General features: G+C 43.4%; 1 protein-coding gene across 1 annotated transcript; it reads left to right on the top strand.

Annotated features, from left to right (window-relative positions):
- Positions 1-2,125: 2,125 nt before the first annotated feature.
- CCL26 (C-C motif chemokine ligand 26) lies at positions 2,126-6,404 on the top strand. Its single transcript, XM_082429229.1, has 3 exons — positions 2,126-2,980; positions 3,070-3,184; positions 6,272-6,404. The coding sequence occupies exons 1-3, from the start codon at positions 2,908-2,910 to the stop codon at positions 6,357-6,359; spliced, it is 276 nt and encodes a 91-aa protein (XP_082285355.1). The 5' UTR covers positions 2,126-2,907; the 3' UTR covers positions 6,360-6,404.
- Positions 6,405-20,639: the final 14,235 nt, after the last annotated feature.

Below are 20,639 nucleotides of genomic sequence, written 5' to 3'. Positions count from 1 at the left end.
CTCAGTTATTCTGCTATTGATCCCTTCTAGAGAATTTTTAATTTCATTAATTGTGTTGTTCATCACTGTTTGTTTGCTCTTTAGTTCTTCTAGGTCCTTGTTAAACGTTTGTTGTATTTTCTCCTTTCTATTTCCAAGATTTTGGATCATCTTTACTATCATTATTCTGAATTCTTTTTCAGGTAGACTGCCTATTTCCTCTTCATTTGTTAGGTCTGGTGGGTTTTTGCCTTGCTCCTTCATCTGCTGTGTGTTTCTCTGTCTTCTCATTTTGCTTAACTTACTGTGTTTGGGTTCTCCTTTATGCAGGCTGCAGGTTCGTAGTTCCTGTTGTTTTTGGTGTCTGCCCCCAGTGGCTAAGGTTGGTTTGGTGGGTTGTGTAGGCTTCCTGGTGGAGGGGACTAGTGCCTGTGTTCTGGTGGATGAGGCTGGATCTTGTCTTTCTGGTGGGCAGGTCCACGTCTGGTGGTGTGTTTTGGGGTGTGTGTGGCCTTATTATGATTTTAGGCAGCCTCTCTCTAATGGGTGGGTTTGTGTTCCTGTCCTGCTAGTTGTTTGGCATAGGGTGTCCAGCACTGGAGCTTGCTGGTCGTTGAGTGGAGCTGGGTCTTGGTGTTGAGATGGAGATCTCTGGGAGATTTTCACTGTTTGATATTACGTGGAGCTGGGAGGTCTCTTGTGGACCAATGTCCTGAACTTGGCTCTTCCACCTCAGAGGCACAGCCCTGATGCCTGGCTGGAACTCCAAGAGCCTGTCATCCACACAGCTCAGAATAAAAGGTAGAAAAAAAAGAAAGAAAGAAGAAGATAAAATAACATAAAATAAATAAAGTTATTAAAATAAAAAATAATTATTAAACAATTTTTTAAAAATAAAAAAAAAGAAAGAAAGAAGAGAGCAACCAAACCAAAAAACAAATCCACCAATGATAACAAGTGCTAAAAACTATACTAAGAAATAAAAAAAAAAAAGAACAGACAGAACCCTAGGACAAATGGTAAAAGCAAAGCTATACAGACAAAATCACACACAGAAGCATACACATACACACTCACAAAACGAGAAAAAAGGAAAAAAATATATATCATTGCTCCCAAAGTCCACCTCCTCAATTTGGGATGATTCGTTGTCTGTTCAGGTATTCCACAGATGCAGGCACATCAAGTTGTTTGTGGAGATTTAATCCGCTGCTCCTGAGGCTGCTGGGAGAGATTTCCCTTTCTCTTCTTTGTTCGCAGAGCTCCTGGGGTTCAGCTTTGGATTTGGCCCCGCCTCTGCGTGTAGGTCGCCTGAGGGCGTCTGTTCTTCGCTCACACAGAACGGGGTTAAAGGAGCAGCTGCTTCGGGGGCTCTGGCTCACTCAGGCATGGGGAGGGAGGGTACGGAGGAGGCGGGGCGCGCCTGCGGCGCCAGAGGCGTCGTGACGTTGCACCAGCCCGAGGCGCGCCGTGCGTTCTCCCAGGGAAGTTGTCCCCGGATCAGGGGAGCCTGGCAGTGGCGGGCTGCACAGGCTCCCGGGAGGGGTGGTGTGGAGAGTGACCTGTGCTCGCACACAGGCTTCTTGGTGGCGGCAGCAGCAGCCTTAGCGTCTCATGCCCGTCTCTGGGGTCCGCGCTGATCGCTGCGGCTCGTGCCCATCTCTGGAGCTCGTTTAGGCGGCGCTCTGAATCCCCTCTCCTTGCGCGCCGCGAAACAAAGAGGCAAGAAAAAGTCTCTTGCGTCTTCGGCAGCTGCAGACTTTTCCCGGACTCCCTCCCGGCTAGCTGTGGTGCGCTAACCCCTTCAGGCTGTGTTCACACCGCCAACCCCAGTCCTCTCCCTGGGATCCGACCTCTGAAGCCCGAGCCTCAGCTCCCAGCCCCGCCCGCCCCGGCGGGTGAGCAGACAAGCCTCTCGGGCTGGTGAGTGCTGCTCGGCACCGATCCTCCGTGCGGGAATCTCTCCGCTTTGCCCTCCGCACCCCTGTGGCTGCGCTCTCCTCCGTGGCTCCGAAGCTCCCTTCTTCCGCCCCCCCCCGCAGTCTCCACCCGCGAAGGCGCTTCCTAGTGTGTGGAAACCTTTCCTCCTTCACGGCTCCCTCCCACTGGTGCAGGTCCCATCCCTATTCTTTTGTTTCTGTTTTTTCTTTTTTCTTTTGCCCTACTCAGGTACGTGGGGAGTTTCTTGCCTTTTGGGAGGTCTGAGGTCTTCTGCCAGCCTTCAGTAGGTGTTCTGTAGGGGTTGTTCCACATGTAGATGTATTTCTGATGTATTTGTGGGGAGGAAGGTGATCTTCACGTCTTACTCTTCCGCCATCTTGAAGCTTCTCCCCAGGAGCGTCATTCTAGAACATCCATTGTGTGGTCAGGCTGCTCTATGCGCCTGTCCTGAGACTGTCCAGACCTCCCCAAGAGATAAACAATGTTTAGAAAACCAAGAAAGGGGACTTCCCTGGTGGTTCAGTGGTTAGGACACTGTGCTTCCAATGCGGGGACACAGGTTCGATCCCTGGTCAGGGAACTAGGATCCTACATGCCATGCGGCCAAAAAAAGAAAAGAAAACTCTGGCCAAGAGCCAGGAATCTATCTGCAACAACTAAGGTCAATTCTCTGGAATTCTTATTTCATTTCCTCTCCTTCTGCTTTTCAAACAATCAAGCATTGCCTCAGACCATTGCACTGGCTGGGAGACTCTCAGGGGTGTGCTGGCTCCACCTCTTCCCGCCCCATGACACCTCCTCACTTTCCAATCTCCCTTTCACGGGTATCAGGTTGCTTCCCCGCTGTAGTACAAAAGAGCTGTTTTTGTGCTCTACCATAAAATTCTCTGGAATTATCTTCAGGGACCACTCAGCCCCATAAAAGAGGGCACTGCTGAGACTGGAGGAATTAGCAAGAAGGCTGTGAAGGACCCAGCTTGTAGCACCATGAAGAGCTTCCCCACGGCTTTCCCTCTTTTCCTGGTTTTTATCCTGAGCGTTCATCTCGGAGCTGCTGCACGTACGGCGCTGTCCAACTCCCTTCCCAGGCTGACTAGGGATGGAAGCAAAGGGACATGTCCAAGCTCCTTTCTCTCCCTGTTTCTTTAGGTGGCAGTGATGTGGCTAAGTTCTGCTGCTTTCAATACACCCACAAGATCCCTCCCTGGAGGTGGGTGAGTAGCTATGAATTCACCAGAAACAGCTGCTCCCAGCAGGCTGTGATGTGAGTATTTCTCCTTTGGGCTTTTAGGGTCCCTTACCTTTCATGCTGTTGGATGGATGCTGGGAAGACCCCCACAGTGCCAGGATGAGCCTCAAGATGGGAACCCGGTGACTTGGGTTATCACCTTACCTCGGGCATTAAGAAGTGTAACCCTGAGCTTGGTTTCCTAGCTTGCAGACCATGAGCCCGGCGCCTGCCAGGCACTGTGCTAAGTGCTGGGTATAAAACAATAAACAGCCCTTACAGACCTTACATCTAGCATAAGAAAGAGGGCATTAAAAGACATTTGCACAAAATAGATAATCAAGATTGTGATGAGTGCTTGAAAAAGACAGCGGGAAAGAGAGCAGGAGGGAGCATATTGCAGGGCAGGCAAAACTTTCTCTCTACCCTCTTAGGGGCTCCAGCTGGGCTTGAGAATTAAATCGACATAAGACATTAACAAGAGGAAAACATATAGCTTTTTACACGCACACAGGAGCCTCACAGGAAGATGAAGACCCAAAGAAGTGGCAAAAGCTACGTGCTTTTGAACAAGGAAGGAACTGTGGAAAAGTAATTAAAATATCTGTGGGTGGGGAAAGTTAAAGATTGATAAGAGTTATCTTAACAAGGTCTGTTTTTACAGAGTTCTCTTGGCCTTGACTCTATCTCTGGCGTTAAGAATATTTCTTTCCTCCTGGTACAAGGAGGACATTTTTCACATGGGAGTTTTATCTCCTGCTTTCAGGGAAAAAAGGGGAGGTCAGAACGCTCTTCTTGCCCCTGCTGGGGTTTTTCTGTTTTGTTTTGTTTCACTGGGGTTTTTTTTTTAGTGTCTTTCGTTCAAAATAATCCTCACGTCAAAGCGGCATATTTGGGGGCGGCATATTCGGCCACCCTTCATCACAGTCACAGGAGGACCTAACTTAGTGTTGGGAGGGTCTCCTGGAGGGAGTGACATTTATACTGAGACCCCCCCCCCAAGGCTAAGTGGGAGTGGCCCAGGGAAAGGGGGCAGGCAGAAGCATGGTGGAGGGGAGAAGGATTAACGTATTACTGACTAGGCAGACAGGTAGACAGGAGGCATGTCATGCCAAGCTCATCGGTAGCAGGAGAGATGACACAACACCTGGAAGGGTCCCTGGCAGGACTAAGTGAGGCTAGTATATGCAAAGAATTTAGTGCTGAGCCTGCACACAGTAAACGTTCAGCAAATGGAAGCGATCTTTAAGTGCAAAAACACAATCAGGGGACCTTGGGTTCCTGAGCATGAGAGAACGGTGCGGAAAGGGAGAAAACGGGCTCCAGGGACAAAGCTGAATGTTATCATTTTGAGACAGTTAAGGACGGGAAAGAGGCACTCAAGTGCCTAGATATGGAGGGGGATGCTCCAGGGCTCAGGATGTCCTGGGTCTTCTCCTTTGTGTCTTGATTGGCTTTCTGGAGTTTTAAAGACACCAACACTTAACCAACAGCTGGCAAAGAGCCCTGAGCTGAGCTCAAAGCAGTGGCTCTTTCACTTATAAGCTGTGTGACCTTGGGCAAGTCAAGTTTCCTCATTTGTAGAAGGAAGGTGAGGGGCCTATATCAGTCAACTATTGCTGTATAACCAACCACCCAAAGCTTAGTGGCTTAATCCAACAATGATCATCTTCTTATCTCTCATGGTTTCCATGGGTCTGGAATTCCAGGAGGGCTTGGCTGCAAGGTTCTGGATAGGCGTCTCTTGTGTCGTTGCAGACAGATGGTGCTGGAGCTGGCACAGCTCAGGGGGCTGGAGGCATGTCCCTCCAGGGCCCCTCTGTGTGGTCTCTCTGTTGGGCTAGTTTGGGCTTCCTCATACTATGGCGAGCTGGGGTGGTAGGACTCCTTACGAGGAAGTCCAAAGCTCCTGCGTAAGTGCTCAGTGAACCAGGCAGAAGCTCTACGACCTTCTATGACTTAGCTACCAAATCACATAGCGTCACTTTTGCCATTCTCTATTAGTCAACCAGTCCTTAAGACTGGCCTAAATTCAAGGGGAGGGGACATAGACTCCCATCTCTCAATGGGAGCAATGTCACATGGATGTTCAAACACCCACAAAGCCCTTCCTCTCTCTTATTTCACCATCCTTTTGGCTCTTCTCCCCTGCTCCAGGTTAGAGCACCCCCTGACCTAGGCTCTTGTCACTTCCGAGTACTCTCAGGGAGTAAAGGCTGGAAGCCATTCAGGGACATCAACCACAAGCCCCAGTCTTAATGAGCTCACAGTGTGGTCAGGAAGGCAGGAATCACATCCATATAAGCAGCCGTCGCTAACAACCCGTGATAATGTGATTAAGAATTAAGTGGCACAATACATAAGAGGTTCCTTTGCGGGGCAATACAAATGTTATAAAATTGATCGTGGTGATGGTTGCATCATCTATCGATATACTAAAACCATTGAATTATGATTATACACTTTTTTTTTTTGAAATAGCGGTTTTGTGGTTTTTTTTCAAATTATTTATTTATTTATTTATTTCTGGCTGTGTTGGGTCTTCATTTCTGTGCGAGGGCTTTCTCCAGTTGCGGCGAGCGGGGGCCACTCTTCATCGCGGTGCGCGGGCCTCTCACTATCGCGGCCTCTCTTGTTGCGGAGCACAGGCTCCAGACGCGCAGGCTCAGTAGTTGTGGCTCACGGGCCTAGTCGCTCCGCGGCATGTGGGATCTTCCCAGACCAGGGCTCGAACCCGTGTCCCCTGCATCGGCAGGCAGATTCTCAACCACTGCGCCACCAGGGAAGCCCCTGATTATACACTTTAAGTGGGCAAATTAGTGACTTATATCCCAACAAAACTGTTATATTAAAACGGAAGAGTTAAGAGGCGCGGTGCAGATTACCTGCTTCAGAGCAGAGCTGTTGTTACATCTTTCCTGGTGAAGGTGGGCCAGGAAGTGTGGTTTCCAGTGGAAAACAGAGAAGAGGGAGGTCAAGGGCCAGAAGAGGGAGCAGGGACAGTGTGCCAGGGGTACCGCAAAGCAAGCAAGAAGATCGAGGTGGGGGGCTGCCCCTCCCTTTCCACCCCTTTCCGGGAGGCGAAATTTTTTAGCATTGACTGTCAGCATCTCTTTTCCATAGATTCACCACCAAAAGAGGCCAGAAACTCTGTGCAACACCGAAGGAAGCATGGGTGCAAAAATACATTTCTTTACTAAGAGCCCAGTAACAACAGTGACTGCTCAATTCTCAGTCCAAAACGCCTGGATCCTTCTCTGCTCTTGGCTCTGCCCCCCTTGGTGGAGCCTGAAGAATTTCTCCAACAGAAGGCTGCATGGGTCTGGTGGGGAGGAGAGGTTATTTTTCACCAGTCTTTTTTTTTTTTTTAAATAAAGATTTCATTTGCTCAATAAACATTCTTATTCAATAAAAACTGAGTTTTCTTCAAAGAAAATAAAGCAGTCGATATTTGCAGCTGACTGCCTGGCAAGTCCCCAATCCCTGAACTGACCCTGGTATTGAATTCTGCCTTATGTTTTTGTTTGGGCAAAAAAAGCAGGGACAATGTTAATATATTTTGGCAAAATGCCCATGAAATGTGTTAACATTATTTAGAGAGATAAGTTTATGTTGTATGGAAAATTAAACTCTGTACAATACCTCATAGCCTGTTGGTGCAGAGTATATGAAATGCATCCATATTGGGCAGTGTTTTCTCATAAGGCATTAATTAATAAGCATGAATATTGTCTACCTACCAATCCTAAGATGCCTATGTCTATATAGCCTAAAGAACTTTAAAAAAAAATAATTATAGATTCACCAGAAGTTGCAAAAACAATACAAGGAAGTCAGGGGTACCTTTTACCCAGTTTTCCCCAATAGTCACATCTTACATAATTACAGTACAATATCACACCTAGGAAATTGACATTAGTATAAAGTGTCTGTATCATTCTGTTACTTTATCACGTGTACATTCGTGTAGCCACCATTACAACCAAGATACAGATCTTTTCCGTCAACACAAAGATCTCACCAGTGTTCTCTCTTCAGTCACATCTCCCCTCCCCCACCATCCTTAAACCTTAGCAACCACTAATCTATTCTTCTCCATAATTTTGTCATTTCGAGAAGGTGATACAAACAATCATATCATATCAGACGTGACCTTTTGAGATTGTTTTTTTTTTTTAACTTCACACAGTGCTCTTGAGATACATCCAAGTTGTTGTAGGTTTCAATAGTTTATTCTTTTTTACTGTTAACTAGTATTCCATGTAGTGACACACTGCAGTTTATTTAACCACTACCCTCTTGTAGGTTTTCATTTTGGGGCTATTACAAATAAAGCTAATAAGAACAATCATGCACACAGATGTTTTCATGTGGACATAGGTTTTGATTTCTCTGAGATAAACGCCCAGGCATGCAATTAACTGCTGGGGTCATAAATTAAATATATGTTTAGTTTTTTTAAAGAAACTGCCAAGCTATTTTCCAGAGTGACTGTGTAATTTGACCTTTCCTCCAGTAATGTATGTTTCCACCAGTTTTCTGTGCATCTGGGCTAGCATTGGTATTATCACGTGTTTTTCATTTTAGCTGTTCTAATAGGTGTGTAGCGATATTGTAACCGAAAGTGGGGTCCAGCTGCTCATGGCTCAAAAGCCAATAAAGAGGCCAAGTAGGTGGAAAGGAAAGTTTGCTTTATTTTGGATGCTGGCAGCGGGGGTGGGGGAGGGCGGACGCCTGTCCAAAGGCCGACTCCCCCCACTGACAATCAGGGGGCAAGAGCTTTTATAGGCGGAGGTAGGGGGCTCCATGCAGAAACAGCACAGTCAGCTCTGACAGTCCTCTTGAAATTAATCATGAAGTGGTCTGACCAGCATCATCTTGATTGTTTTAAGTACAGTTAGTCTTCAGTTCAGGGTCGGTTTGTTCGCATTTCCTTGAGGCCAGTTCTCAGAACTGTGGCAGCTTACGTCATGGCTACAGTCTGGTCATCATGTAGTTAACTTCTTCCACCTGGTGCGGGTTTCAGTATCTACAAAACAGCTTACAGGATATGGCTCAGAATATTATCTGTAGCCTGTAGGGAGGAACTAAAGGTCCTTGACTATGCTTAGTGACTAAACTATTATTATTTGGTCTCCTTTGACTGTTTTCCTTTGTTTCTGCATTTTCTCATTTCTCTGATTAAACTTTTCTTTGGCTAAAGTTTTTCCACAGACAAAAGGCAGGCGGAGGACATGGGGGGGCAAGGACCATAGGGCCCTGCTCCATTTCAAAATCTCATTGTGGTCTTAATTTTCACTTCCTGAATGGTTATCACTATTCATGTGCTTATTTGCCATCCATATATCCTCCTTGGTGAAATGTTTCTTGTGTTTTTTTCTCTACTTTCTAATTAGAGTGCTTGTTTTCACTGTTGAGGTTTTTTTTTTTAATTTTATTTAATTTTTTTTTATACAGCAGGTTCTTGTTAGTTATCTATTTTACACATATTAGTGTATATATGTCAATCCCAATCTCCCAATTCATCCCACCACCACCACCCCCCACTGCTTTCCCCCCTTGGTGTCCATACGTTTGTTCTCTACATCTGTGTCTGTATTTCTGCCCTGCAAACCGGTTCATCTGTACCATTTTTCTAGGTTCCACACATATGCGTTAATATACGATATTTTTTTTTCTCTTTCTGACTTACTTCACTCTGTATGACAGTCTCTAGATCCATCCACGTCTCTACAAATGACCCAATTTCGTTCCTTTTTATGGCTGAGTAATATTCCATTGTATATATGTACTACGTCTTCTTTATCCATTCGTCTGTCGATGGGCATTTAGGTTGCTTCCATGACCTGGCTATTGTAAATAGCACTGTTGAGTTTTGATATGAGTCCTTTATCAGATAAATTTCAGATATGTGTCCTTTGTCAGATACATGGTTTGCAAATACTTTTTCTCAGTCTGTAACCTGTCTTTTCATCTTCTTAACAGCGTCTTTCACAGAGTTAAAGATTTAATTTTTTTTTTTTTTTTTTTTTTTTGCCACACTGCGCAGCATGCAGGATCCCCGACCAGGGATCCAACTCATGCCCCCTGCAGTGGAAGTGGGGAGTCTTAACCGCTGGACCGCCAGGTAAGCCTCAAAGATTTAATTTTGATGAAGTCTAATTTATTGATTTTCTCCTTTTATGGAGAATGATTTTGGTGTCATCCCGAAGAACTCATCACCAAGCCCTAGGTCCCAAACATTTTTTTTCTGTTTTCTCCTTAAAGTTTTATAGTTTTATAATTTTAAATTTACATTTGAACCTAGGGTGGATTGGGTGTTAGTTTTTATATAGGTGTGAGGTTTAGGTCAAGGTTGACTGGCTGGTTGGTTGGCTGATTGATTTACGTACCTACTACCTACCAACTCAATTGCTCCAGCACCGTTTAACGAAAAGACTCTCCTTCCCCCATTGAATTGCTTTTGCCCTTCAGTTCTTGTGTGGAGCTATATCTGGGCTCTATGTTCTGTCTCATCTGTTTCATAAATACAATCAATTTTTTAAATTTTATTTTTTAGAAATTAATTTACACACCATAAAATTCACCATTCAGAAGTGTACAATTCAGTGATTTTTAGTATATTCACAAAGTGCTGCAACCATCATCACTACTAATTCCAGAATATTTTCATCACTTCCCTAAAGAAACCCCATACCTGTTAGTATTCACTCCCTAACAGCCCTGGCAACCTCTTCCCCCACCCACCCCCCCAGCCCTGGCAACCACTAATCTACTTCTGTCTCTATAGATTTTCCTATTCTGAACATTTCATATAAATGGGATCATACAATATGTGGCCTTTTGCATCTGGCTTCTTTCACTTGGCATATATTTTCAAGTTTCATTCCTGTTGTAGCATATATCAGTATTTTGTTCCTTTTTATGGCTGAATAATATTCCATTGCATGGATATACCACATTTTGTTTATCCATTCATTAGTTGAAGGACATTTGGTCTGTTTCCACTTTTTTGGCTATTATGAATGATGGTGTACACTGGTGTACAAATTTTTATGAACATATGTTTTCATTTCTCTTGTGTATACATGTACAGATGAAACTGTTGGTTATATGGTAACTCTATGTTTAACTTTTTGAGAAACTGTAGAACTGCTTTCCACAGTAGCTGCATCAATTTACATTCCCACCATCAGTGTATGAGGATTCTAATTTCTCCATATCCTTGCCAACCCTGTCTGTCCTTTTGATGATAGCCATCCTAGTAAATGGAAATTAGTATCTCATTGTGGTTTTGATTTGTATGTCCCTTATGACTAATGATGTTGAGCATCTTTTCATGTGCTTATTGGCCATTTGTACATCTTTGGAGAAATGTCTATTCAAATCCTTTGTCTTTTCACTGTTGAGTTGTAAGAGGTATTTATATATTCTAAATACTGGAACCTTATTAGATATTAGAACTTCTAAGCAGGCAGTTGTGTCAACTACAGACAGGGGCAGTTTTATTTCTTTCTTTTTGATCTGTATGCCTTTTATTTCCTTTTCTTGACTTCCTGCACTAGCTAGAACCTCAAGTACTTTGTTGAATAAGAGTGGTGAGAGTAGACATCCTTGCTTTGTTCCCAATCTCAGGGAGAAAGCAACCTTTCACTGTTAAGGATGATGTTAGTTCTAGTTGTTTAGGTTTTTTTTTTTTTTGCTCCTAATTGAGAAAGTTCCCCACTATGCCTATTTTTGGGAGTTTTTATCATGAATGAGTGTTCAATTTTGTCAAATGCTTTCTTGGATTAACACGATTATGTGATTTTTCTCCTTTAGTCTGTTAATATGATGGATTACGTTGATTTATTTTCAAATATTGAGCCAGTCTTGCATCCCTGGAAGAAACCTCACTTGTTATGGTATATATATTGCTGAATTCTATTTGAAAGATTTTGTTACGGATTTCTGTGTCTATAGTCATGAGAGATATTGGTCTGTAGTCCTCTCTCTCTCTCTCTCTCGGTACTGTCTGTCTAGTTTTGGTATCAGAGTAGTTCTAGATAAAATTAATTGGGAAGTGCTCCTTCCATTTCTACTTCCTGTGAGAGATTGTGTAGAATTGACATTTATTCCTCTTTAAATGCTTGGCAAAATTCTCCAGTGAAAACATCTGGGCCTGGAGATTTCTTTTTTAGGAGTTTTAAATTACAAACTCAATTTCCTTAATAGTTGCAGGGCTATTCAAATTATCTATTTCATATTGTTGTTTAGATGTGATAGTTTGTAGTTTTTGAGGAACTGGTTCATTTCATCTTTGTCGAATTCGTACGTGTAGATGTTCTACACGTAGATGTTCCAAGTGTTCTTTTATTAAACTTTTGAAGTCTGCAGGGTCTATAGTGGTTTCCTCCATGTCATCCCTGAATTTTGTAATTTGCATTTTCTCTCTTTTTTTCTTTGTCATTCTTGCTAGAGGTTTGTCAACTGAATTGATCTTTTCAAAGAATCAGCTTTTGGTTTCTTGTATTTTCTCTATTGTTTTTCTGTTTTCAATCTTCATTGATTTCTACTTCTTATAATTTCTTCCCTTTTGTTTGCTTTGGGTTTATTCTTTTATTTTTCGAATATCTTAAAGTAGGAGCTTAGATGATTGATCTGAGACTGTTTCTTTTTCCTAATGTCAGCATTTAGTGCTATAAGTTTTCCTCTTAGCTCTGCTTTAGCTCTGTCTCACACATTTTAATATGTTGTAGTTTCACTCAATATATTTTTAAAATTTCCCTTGAGACTTCCTCTTTGAACCATGGATTATTTTAAGTCTGTTGTTTAGTATCCAAGTATTTGTTCCAAGTGTTTGTTATCCTTCTGTTATTGGTTTCTAGTTTTATTCCAGTGTGGTCAGAGAACACACTCTGTATGATTTCAATTCTTTTTGATCTGAGGTTTGTTTTATGGCTCAGAATATGAGTGTATCTTGATGTATGTTTCTCAGGTATTTGAAAGGAATGTGTATTCTGCTGTTGATGGGTGGAGCCCTCTATAAACATCAATTAAATCCTATTGGTTGATGGTGTTGTTGAATTCTTCTATATCTTTGCTGATTTTCTGTACAGTTGTTCTATCAGTTTTTGAGAGAGGGGTGTTGAGACCTCCAAGTATAATTGTGGATTTGTCTATTTCTCCTTTCATTTCTATCAGTTTTTGCTTCACATATTTTGAAACTCTGCTGTTTGGTGCATACACTTTGCAGGTCTGCTGTTTAGGATTTCTATGCCTTCTTAGTAGATTGACCCCTTTGTTATTATGTAACGTCTCTCTCTGTCCTCGGTAATTTTTCTTCTCTGAAGTCTACTTTATCTGATATTAATATAGCCCTGGCTGCTTTCTCTTGATTAATATTTGCATGCTAGACCTTTTTCCATCCCTTTACTTTTAACCTACCTGTATCATTATATTTGAATTGAGTTTCTTATAGACAGACAGCATATAGTTTGGTCATTAAAAAAATCTATTCTGGGGAGTTCCCTGGTGGTCCACTGGTTAGGACTCAGCGCTTTCACTGCCATGGCCCGTGTTCAATCCCTGGTCGGGGAGCTAAGATCCTGCAAACCGTGCAGTACAGCCAAAAAAAAAAAAAAAATCTGTTCTGCCAATCTTTTTCTTTTAACTGGTACATTTAATCCATTAACAGTAGGGAGCAATACCTAATTACTGCTGGGAGGGGGTGAAAGTCCTGGCTCCCTGCCTTAAAAGAATGGCTAAAGGAAGTTCTTTAAACAGAAGGGAAATGATAAAAGAAGGAATCTTGGAAATTTGTGACCAATAGTAGATGAAAAAATGCAGCATTCCATCAGGCTGAGTTAGATCTTCAAAGTAAGGGCAGAGATTAGGATGTGTTCATTCTTGGGTCACTGTATAGCAATATGTGCCCAGCTAAGTGCAGACTGGCTGGGAGAGCCCCACAGCCACAAGAGAGAATGTGGAGGAGAGGATGGCAGTTTATAAGACACTATCTGCAAATAATGTGCAAGGTCTAATGGGAGAACCGACACGCCAACAAATAATCACAGTGCAATTTGTACGGTGCAATGAGATAAGGATTGTCAAACTAATTAACATGGGGGCTTCCCTGGTGGCACAGTGGTTGGGAATCCACCTGCCAATGCAGGGTACACGGGTTGGAGCCCTTGTCCGGGAAGATCCCACATGCCACAGAGCAATGAAGCCCGTGCACCACAACTACTGAGCCTGCGCTCTAGAGCCCACGAGCCGCAACTACTGAGCCCGTGTGCTGCAACTACTGAAGCCCGCGTGCCTAGAGCCTGTGCTCCACAACAAGAGAAGCCACTGCAATGAGAAGCCCGCACACAGCAACCAAGTGTAGCCCCCACTCGCCACAACTAGAAAACGAAAAAAAAAGTCAGTGCGCAGCATCAAAGACCCAACACAGACAAATAAAATTTTTTTTTAAAAATTAAAAATAAATAAAAGAAAAGCTACTTTAAAAAAAAATTAACATTTATATTATGACTTGGCATTAAGGAAGCACTTATTGCTCGAAGTCCAATCGTCTTAACTTACATCCCAGGTCTTCCATGATGTTTTAGATTGACTTTCCCTGGAAACAGGCCTTGAGATAAAAAATTTGAAAGTATATAATATATTGTGGAAGTGATCTGAGGAGACACCAGTAAGAAATGGGGAAGTGAGACAGGGAAGGGAAGGCAACAAATAAAGGTGTTTTATTAGGCAAGTTGCCACTGTGGGCAACTGAGCTTAGTCCTGTTGGGGGACCTCTAGGAAGTGATGGTTGAACGTATGTCTCAGAGTTAACCCAACACAAGGGGCAAGGGAGCAGGGGTATTTATATACCAATTCCAGTCAGTCATGGGCTAATGGATGCTGGGGTATGGGAGGGATGCCCTTCCTCTCTGCTGTGTATAAGGGCAGAGTGGGCCACCAGAGAGACCCTTCAAGAGATGCAGATGCTGGCAGGCTGGGATACAATGGTAAGGCCTGAGGGCTTATGAGTGGGGCACTGACAACATCAGCTTCACTGGACCAGGTTGCAGCCTATTTTTCCAGCCGACTTACCCAACCAAACACACTGGGCCACTCTGTGCTTTCCTGAATAACGTAAGAGACAATCCCTAGCTCACTTCAGGCCGTCAAGTGGTAATTTCCTTCCATCTCCTCAATGCTGTTTCCTCTACAAAAGCATCCCTCTCTGTCCCAGTCTATCCCTTCAAAATTCTATTTGCCAAATGAGACCCCAAATGCCAAAATGCTTCTTCCCTTTGGTGAGAATGTTGAGATTTTCCATGGGGTGTTGGTGATTTCCTCCATGCTCCCAAACAGTAGCAGACCACCCCTGCCTTTGGAGGACACTGGCATATTTTGTTTGTTCCCCTACGGTACTCGTTTACAATTGTAACATATTTACTGATGTTCTTAGCTCTCTACAGGACTGTAGGCTCCTGGAGGTCAGGAGTTAAGTGTAAATATCTTTGCAGAAGTGAAGGACTCAGCAAACATTTGTGGACTATGGCACGAACGTTGCCAGACACCCTTTGCCTAGGCTCCAGTAACAGTGGTATATATACAGGAAGAGGGCAAGACATGCAAGCCTGCAGGACTTTTGTCTGTAGTTCCACATAGCTACCAGCAGATGGCAACAGTCACTTACCATCTTTCCAAGACTCTTGTTACCTCTTCGCTGCCAAGGGGCCAATTTGCAGAGAAGTCCATTCTATGAGTCTTTACTGAGGATCTACCTGAGATCCAGGGTCACACACAGGCACTGGAGGAGGAAGGCAAAGGAGAGATATGAGAAAAGGAAGACTTGGCTCAGTCTTCAGAGGGTACAGTTCAGGGATTGGGGGTCTGGGGAGGGTGGGAAGGAAATGCACACAAAGCAATTAAGACCCCTTACAAGATACGGGACCTGTGGGAGCTTGAGTGGAGACACAATCTCCTTGGGCCTCAGTTTCTTCATTCATAAAATCAGAAGGTTAGAATAGATGCTAAAAGAGAGATCACCATGTGCAGATCTAGCTCTGCAAGGTTTCGTGAAGGAGACTGGGGCTGGGTCCAGAAAGATGGGCAGGGTTTGGTAAGGGAGAGGCAATTGTAGAAATAAACATCTTTGTCCATACTGCACCTGGTTCTTTCCATTCAGTCCTTTCTTCTTCTCAGCCACTTTCACAGGCTCTGTGCTAGACACTCTGCTAGGTGCTGGGGGCCCTGAGGTGAGGGAGGGGTGACACATAAAAGTGGCAAAGACTTTCCCTGATTCCTAGGAGTTCACGGTCTAACAGAGGACTGACATGCCAACAAATATTTACAGTGAAATTTGTACAGTACCATGTGATGAGAATTGTCAAAATAGCTAACATTGATATACCTATTGCCTTATTTAAAAAACACATCTAGAGTATTCCTCAATCCTGTGAGGTGAGGAAGACAAGGATTCCCATTTTCAAGGAAGCAGAAGTAGAAACATGAAGTACTGGGGTTGTGGTCACACTTCTGGGAGTGGTGGAGCGCAGGCTATCACCAGTTTCTCCAGATCCATATCCTGTGGTTTTGTCTACTTCCTCATGCTGCAATAAGACCCCGCTGGTCAGCTACAAAATCGAAAATCTTGGCTCTCAGACCAGAGCATCAGAAATATCCTCCTTTACTCTTTACTAATTAGGGAACAAACAAACCTCTTGGTCCCTTGAGGGAAATCCTGGGCTACTTGGGTAACACAAACTCCCAGAGTGACTGCCAGGGGCTGGTGTCCTTGCCCTCTCCCATGGTTACTGGCTCTCCAGGGACCCTCAAACTCATCCCAGGCTGATGGGAATCTCATGAGACACTTGCCCCTCCCTGCTGAGCCCCTGACATCAGCAGTGAGTCACTCAGTCTCCAGTTCCATTTGGTCAAAAAAGGAGTATACTCATGTAGGACCCTGGAGATCCAATGGTTGATGCCCCCAAAGAGACTTCCAGAAGGCCTCTCAGGTCCCCTTCTACGCTGAACTTTTAAGTCTCAAAATCTCAAGTTTTAGTCCTGGTTTGAGCTCAGTCACTCCATCTTTGGGGACCTTTAATTTATAACTTAGTTTTTAAATTTATAATAATCCCTCTCATTTGCATGTAATTTTAAAACCGATAACATGTTCCCACATCCTCATGATATTTTTTCATTCTTTACAACTCTGTTAGGAAATTTTTCCCTCTAATTTAGAGATAAAAAAAACTAAGGTTCCAAAAATTTATAACTAGCTCAAGTGGCAGAGCTTGAATTCAACAGATACTTGATTTATTCAATCAGTAAATATTTATTACGAACCACTGGATGACCAGGTGCTGTTTGAGAATATGGAGGCCAACAAATTATGCTCCCTAGCCTGTGGCAATCATGTTCTAGCAAAAAATTTAGACACAGTAATATATTATTATGTTGCAATGTAATAAGTGCTACAGTGGAATGTTAAGGAAAGTAAGAACAGTGATTGGGTAGCTTCTATATGCTAAGCCCTGCATAAAGGGCTTGGTCACAACGTCCTTTGAGATCAGACAGGATAAATTAAGTTATGCTGCAGAACAAATAAGCCCAAATCTCAGTTTATGTCCCACTCTAACATGGGTGGTCAAGAAGCTTTGCTCACATGGTCACTCAGGGATCCAGGCCAACTGAGGTTCCATCTTGAGCACGCTTTTGTGATTGCAACAACAGGATAAAATGAACTCTGAACCAGCAGCTAAATGACACCTGTCCATTCATTGTACAGATCCCCCTACAAGACCTCAGTCAACCATAAGGGGGCCTGGAAGTTGTCTTCCTTGTGCCCAGAAAGAAAGGAAAAAAATATTGGTGAGGACTGAAGTCAAATAGAGAAAGCAATGCAGTATCTATAGCATACCATTCGCTCTATCAGATTCTGATTCTATGGGAACTCTTTTACAACTCTGCAAGGTGCAGGTAACTGATAGACACGTGAATTCTGTTCCATCCGACAGAAGTTCAATTAAGCGCACTCTCTCTTTGTGGAAAAACCAGTTTGCCTCTACTTGCATATTCATTTCAATATTCTTGATCTGTAAAAGTGTCTGTTTCTCTTTTGAACCAGTCATAACATCTGCCTGGTTCCCTTATTATGAGTAAAATAAAATCTTTACCGTGTGTTCATTTTTATACCTGTATGAAGCCATGATTTTGCCTTTTTCTGAAAATTATCTTTCAGTAATATACTTTAGAGATGAGGAAAGAGGTTCAGAGAGGTTAAGAAACTTGCCCAAAGTCACCAGCTAACAAGTGACAGAGGTGGGAATTCCTATCCCTTCTGTCTATCCTCAGAACCAGGACATGGCAGAAGGTAGGGTTCATTCACTATCAGGATTGAAGAAGACTGGTGTTTACACTGCGTCTTGGCAAGCAGAGAAGAGCACATGCAGAAACATCGGGAGCTGGGAAGGGCAGGGTGTGTTTGGAAAACACACAGAACACCACAAGGGAAGGTTGCAGGGGAGCAGAAAGCGTAGGCTGGAATTGTGAAAAGACTCAAACACCCAGGTCAGGTCTGGACTCGACTGTGTGAACAACAGGGAGCATTTTGTGGATTTTAAGTAGGAGAGTAAATGATCAAATCTGTATTTTAGGAAATCGTGCCTGACGTTTGTATGGAGAACAGGCTGGGAACACGATCAAAAGCAGGGATGCACCCGTGTTCATAGCAACATCATTCACAATAGCCAAAAGGTGGAAATGACCCAGATGCCCATCAACCACTGAATGGATACCCAAAATGTGGAATATACATGCAAGAGAATATTATTCAGCCTTAAAAGGGCCACATGCTGATACATGCTACAACATGGAGAAGCATTATGCCAAATGAAAGAAGCCGGACAGAAAAGGATAAATATTGTATGATTGACTTATATAAGGTACCTAGAAGAGGCAAATTCATAGAGATGGAAAGTAGAAGAGAGGTTACTGAGGACCAGGAGGGGGGAGTAGTGAGTTATTGTTTAATGGGTTCAGAGTTTCTGTTTGGCTTGCTGGAAAAGTTCTGGAAATGGATAGTGGTGGTGGTCACATGACATTGTGAAGGTACTTAATGCCACTGAATTGTACCCTTAAAAATGGTTAAAACGATACATTTTATGTTATGTAACATATTTTACCACAATGAAAAATCATTTTTTAAAACTTGAGGGGACTTCCCTGGTGGCACAGTGGTTAAGAATCCTCCTGGCAATGCAGGGGACACGGGTTGGAGCCCTTGTCCGGGAAGATCCCACATGCCACAGAGCAATGAAGCCCGTGCGCCACAACTACTGAGCCTGCGCTCGAGACCCCACGAGCCACAACTACTGAGCCCTCATGCCACAACTACTGAAGCCCGTGCACCTAGAGCCCGTGCTCCACAACAAGAGAAGCCACTGCAAGGAGAAGCCTGCGCACTGCAAGGAAGAGTAGCCCCTGCTCTCCACAACTAGAGAAAGCTCACGCGCAGCAATGCAGACCCAATGCAGCCAAAAATAAATAAATAAATTTATATTTTAAAAAAAATGGTGGGGAGACTGCTATAGAGTCCACGTGAGAAATGCCGAGGGCCGCACACAGGCAGGACGGCGGTGGGGGGCGGGGGGGGGGGGCGGGGGGCGGTATGGGGAGAGATAAACTCCCGAATCACCCGGAGCTCAGATCCAGAAGCTGCTGTTCCCATCTGGATCCTCTTCAGGGTTCACGTGCTTTGATTCTATTCTAAAATTGTCTGCTTCTGTTATGCTACTGCTATGAATTATCTAATACATCTTTTTTTTTAACATCTTTATTGGAGTATAATTGCTTTACAATGGTGTGTTAGTTTCTGCTTTATAACAAATTGAATCAGTTATACATATACATGTGTCCCCATATCTCTTCCCTCTTGCATCTCCCTCCCTCCCACCCTCCCCATCCCACCCCTCTAGGTGGTCACAAAGCACTGAGCTGATCTCCCTGTGCTATGCAGCTGCTTCCCACTAGCTATCTATTTTACATTAGGTAGTGTATATATGTCCACGCCACTCTCTCACTTCGTCCCAGCTTACCCTTCCCCCTCTCCGTGTCCTCAAGTCCATTCTCTAGTAGGTCTGCATCTTTATTCCCATCCTGCACCTAGGTTCTTCATGACCTTTTTTTTTTTTTTTAGATTCCATATATATGTGTTAGCATACGGTATTTGTTTTTCTCTTTCTGACTTATTTCACTCTGTATGACAGTCTCTAAGTCCATCCACCTCACTACAAATAACCCAGTTTTGTTCCTTTTTATGGCTGAGTAATATTCCATTGTATATATGTGCCACATCTTCTTTATCCATTCATCTGTTGATGGACACTTAGGTTTCTTCCATGTCCTGGCTATTGTAAATAGAGCTGCAATGAACATTTTGGTACATGGCTCTTTTTGAATTATGGTTTTCTCAGGGTATATGCCCAGTAGTGGGATTGCTGGGTTGTAAGGTAGTTCTATTTTTAGTTTTTTAAGGAACCTCCATACTGTTCTCCATAGTGGCTGTATCAATTTACATTCCCACCAACAGTGCAAGAGGGTTCCCTTTTCTCCACACCCTCTCCAGCATTTACTGTTTGTAGATTTTTTGATGATGGCCATTCTGATCGGTGTGAGATGATATCTCATTGTAGTTTTGATTTTCATTTCTCTAATGATTAATGATGTTGAGCATTGTTTCATGCGTCTGTTGGCAATCTGTATATCTTCTTTGGAGAAATGTCTATTTAGGTCTTCTGCCCATTTTTGGATTAGGTTGTTTGTTTTTTTGATATTGAGCTGCATGAGCTGCTTGTAAATTTTGGAGATTAATCCTTTGTCAGTTGCTTCATTTGCAAATATTTTCTCCCAGTCTGAGGGTTGTCTTTTGGTCTTGTTTATGGTTTCCTTGGCTGTGCAAAAGCTTTGAAGTTTCATTAGGTCCCATTTGTTTATTTTCGTTTTTATTTCCATTTCTCTAGGAGGTGGGTCAGAAAAGATCTTGCTGTGATTTATGTCATAGAGTGTTCTGCCTACGCTCTCCTCTAAGAGTTTGATGGTGTCTGGCCTTACATTTCGGCCTTTAATCCATTTTGAGTTTATTTTTGTGTATGTTGTTAGGGAGTGTTCTAATTTCATTCTTTTACATGTAGCTGTCCAATTATCTAATACATCTTTGATATAGTGCCTCGGCTAATGTCTGACATACAGTAAATACTTAATACCAATGTATTGTAGGAAGGAAGGAAGGAATAAAAAAACCAGAACTCCACAGCAGTGGCTCTCAGCAGACGCGGCAGAGAGGGGGTGGCATCATAGAATCACAGGGAAGCTTTTACTACATAAACTTGCTCCTGCCCTTCAAGGAATCCTGTCCCAGCACCACGCCCAAATTCCAATGCAGTCTCAGGTGGGATGGAGGCTGGGGGATAAGCAATCAGGTGAGGTGGACTCCTGGCAGGTGAGAAACCCAGGC

Source organism: Balaenoptera physalus, assembly GCF_965194825.1.
Source record: "Balaenoptera physalus genome assembly, chromosome: 16".
NCBI classification, from domain to species: domain Eukaryota; kingdom Metazoa; phylum Chordata; class Mammalia; order Artiodactyla; family Balaenopteridae; genus Balaenoptera; species Balaenoptera physalus.
This window is presented reverse-complemented; position numbering and strand designations above follow the sequence as displayed.

Coding starts and splice junctions, on each gene's coding strand:
- CCL26 (XM_082429229.1), top strand. CDS start 2,908: ATGAAGAGCTTCCCCACGGCTTTCCCTCTTTTCCTGGTTTTTATCCTG. Junction 2,981..3,069: donor TCATCTCGGAGCTGCTGCAC/GTACGGCGCTGT, acceptor CTGTTTCTTTAG/GTGGCAGTGATGTGGCTAAG. Junction 3,185..6,271: donor TGCTCCCAGCAGGCTGTGAT/GTGAGTATTTCT, acceptor TCTTTTCCATAG/ATTCACCACCAAAAGAGGCC.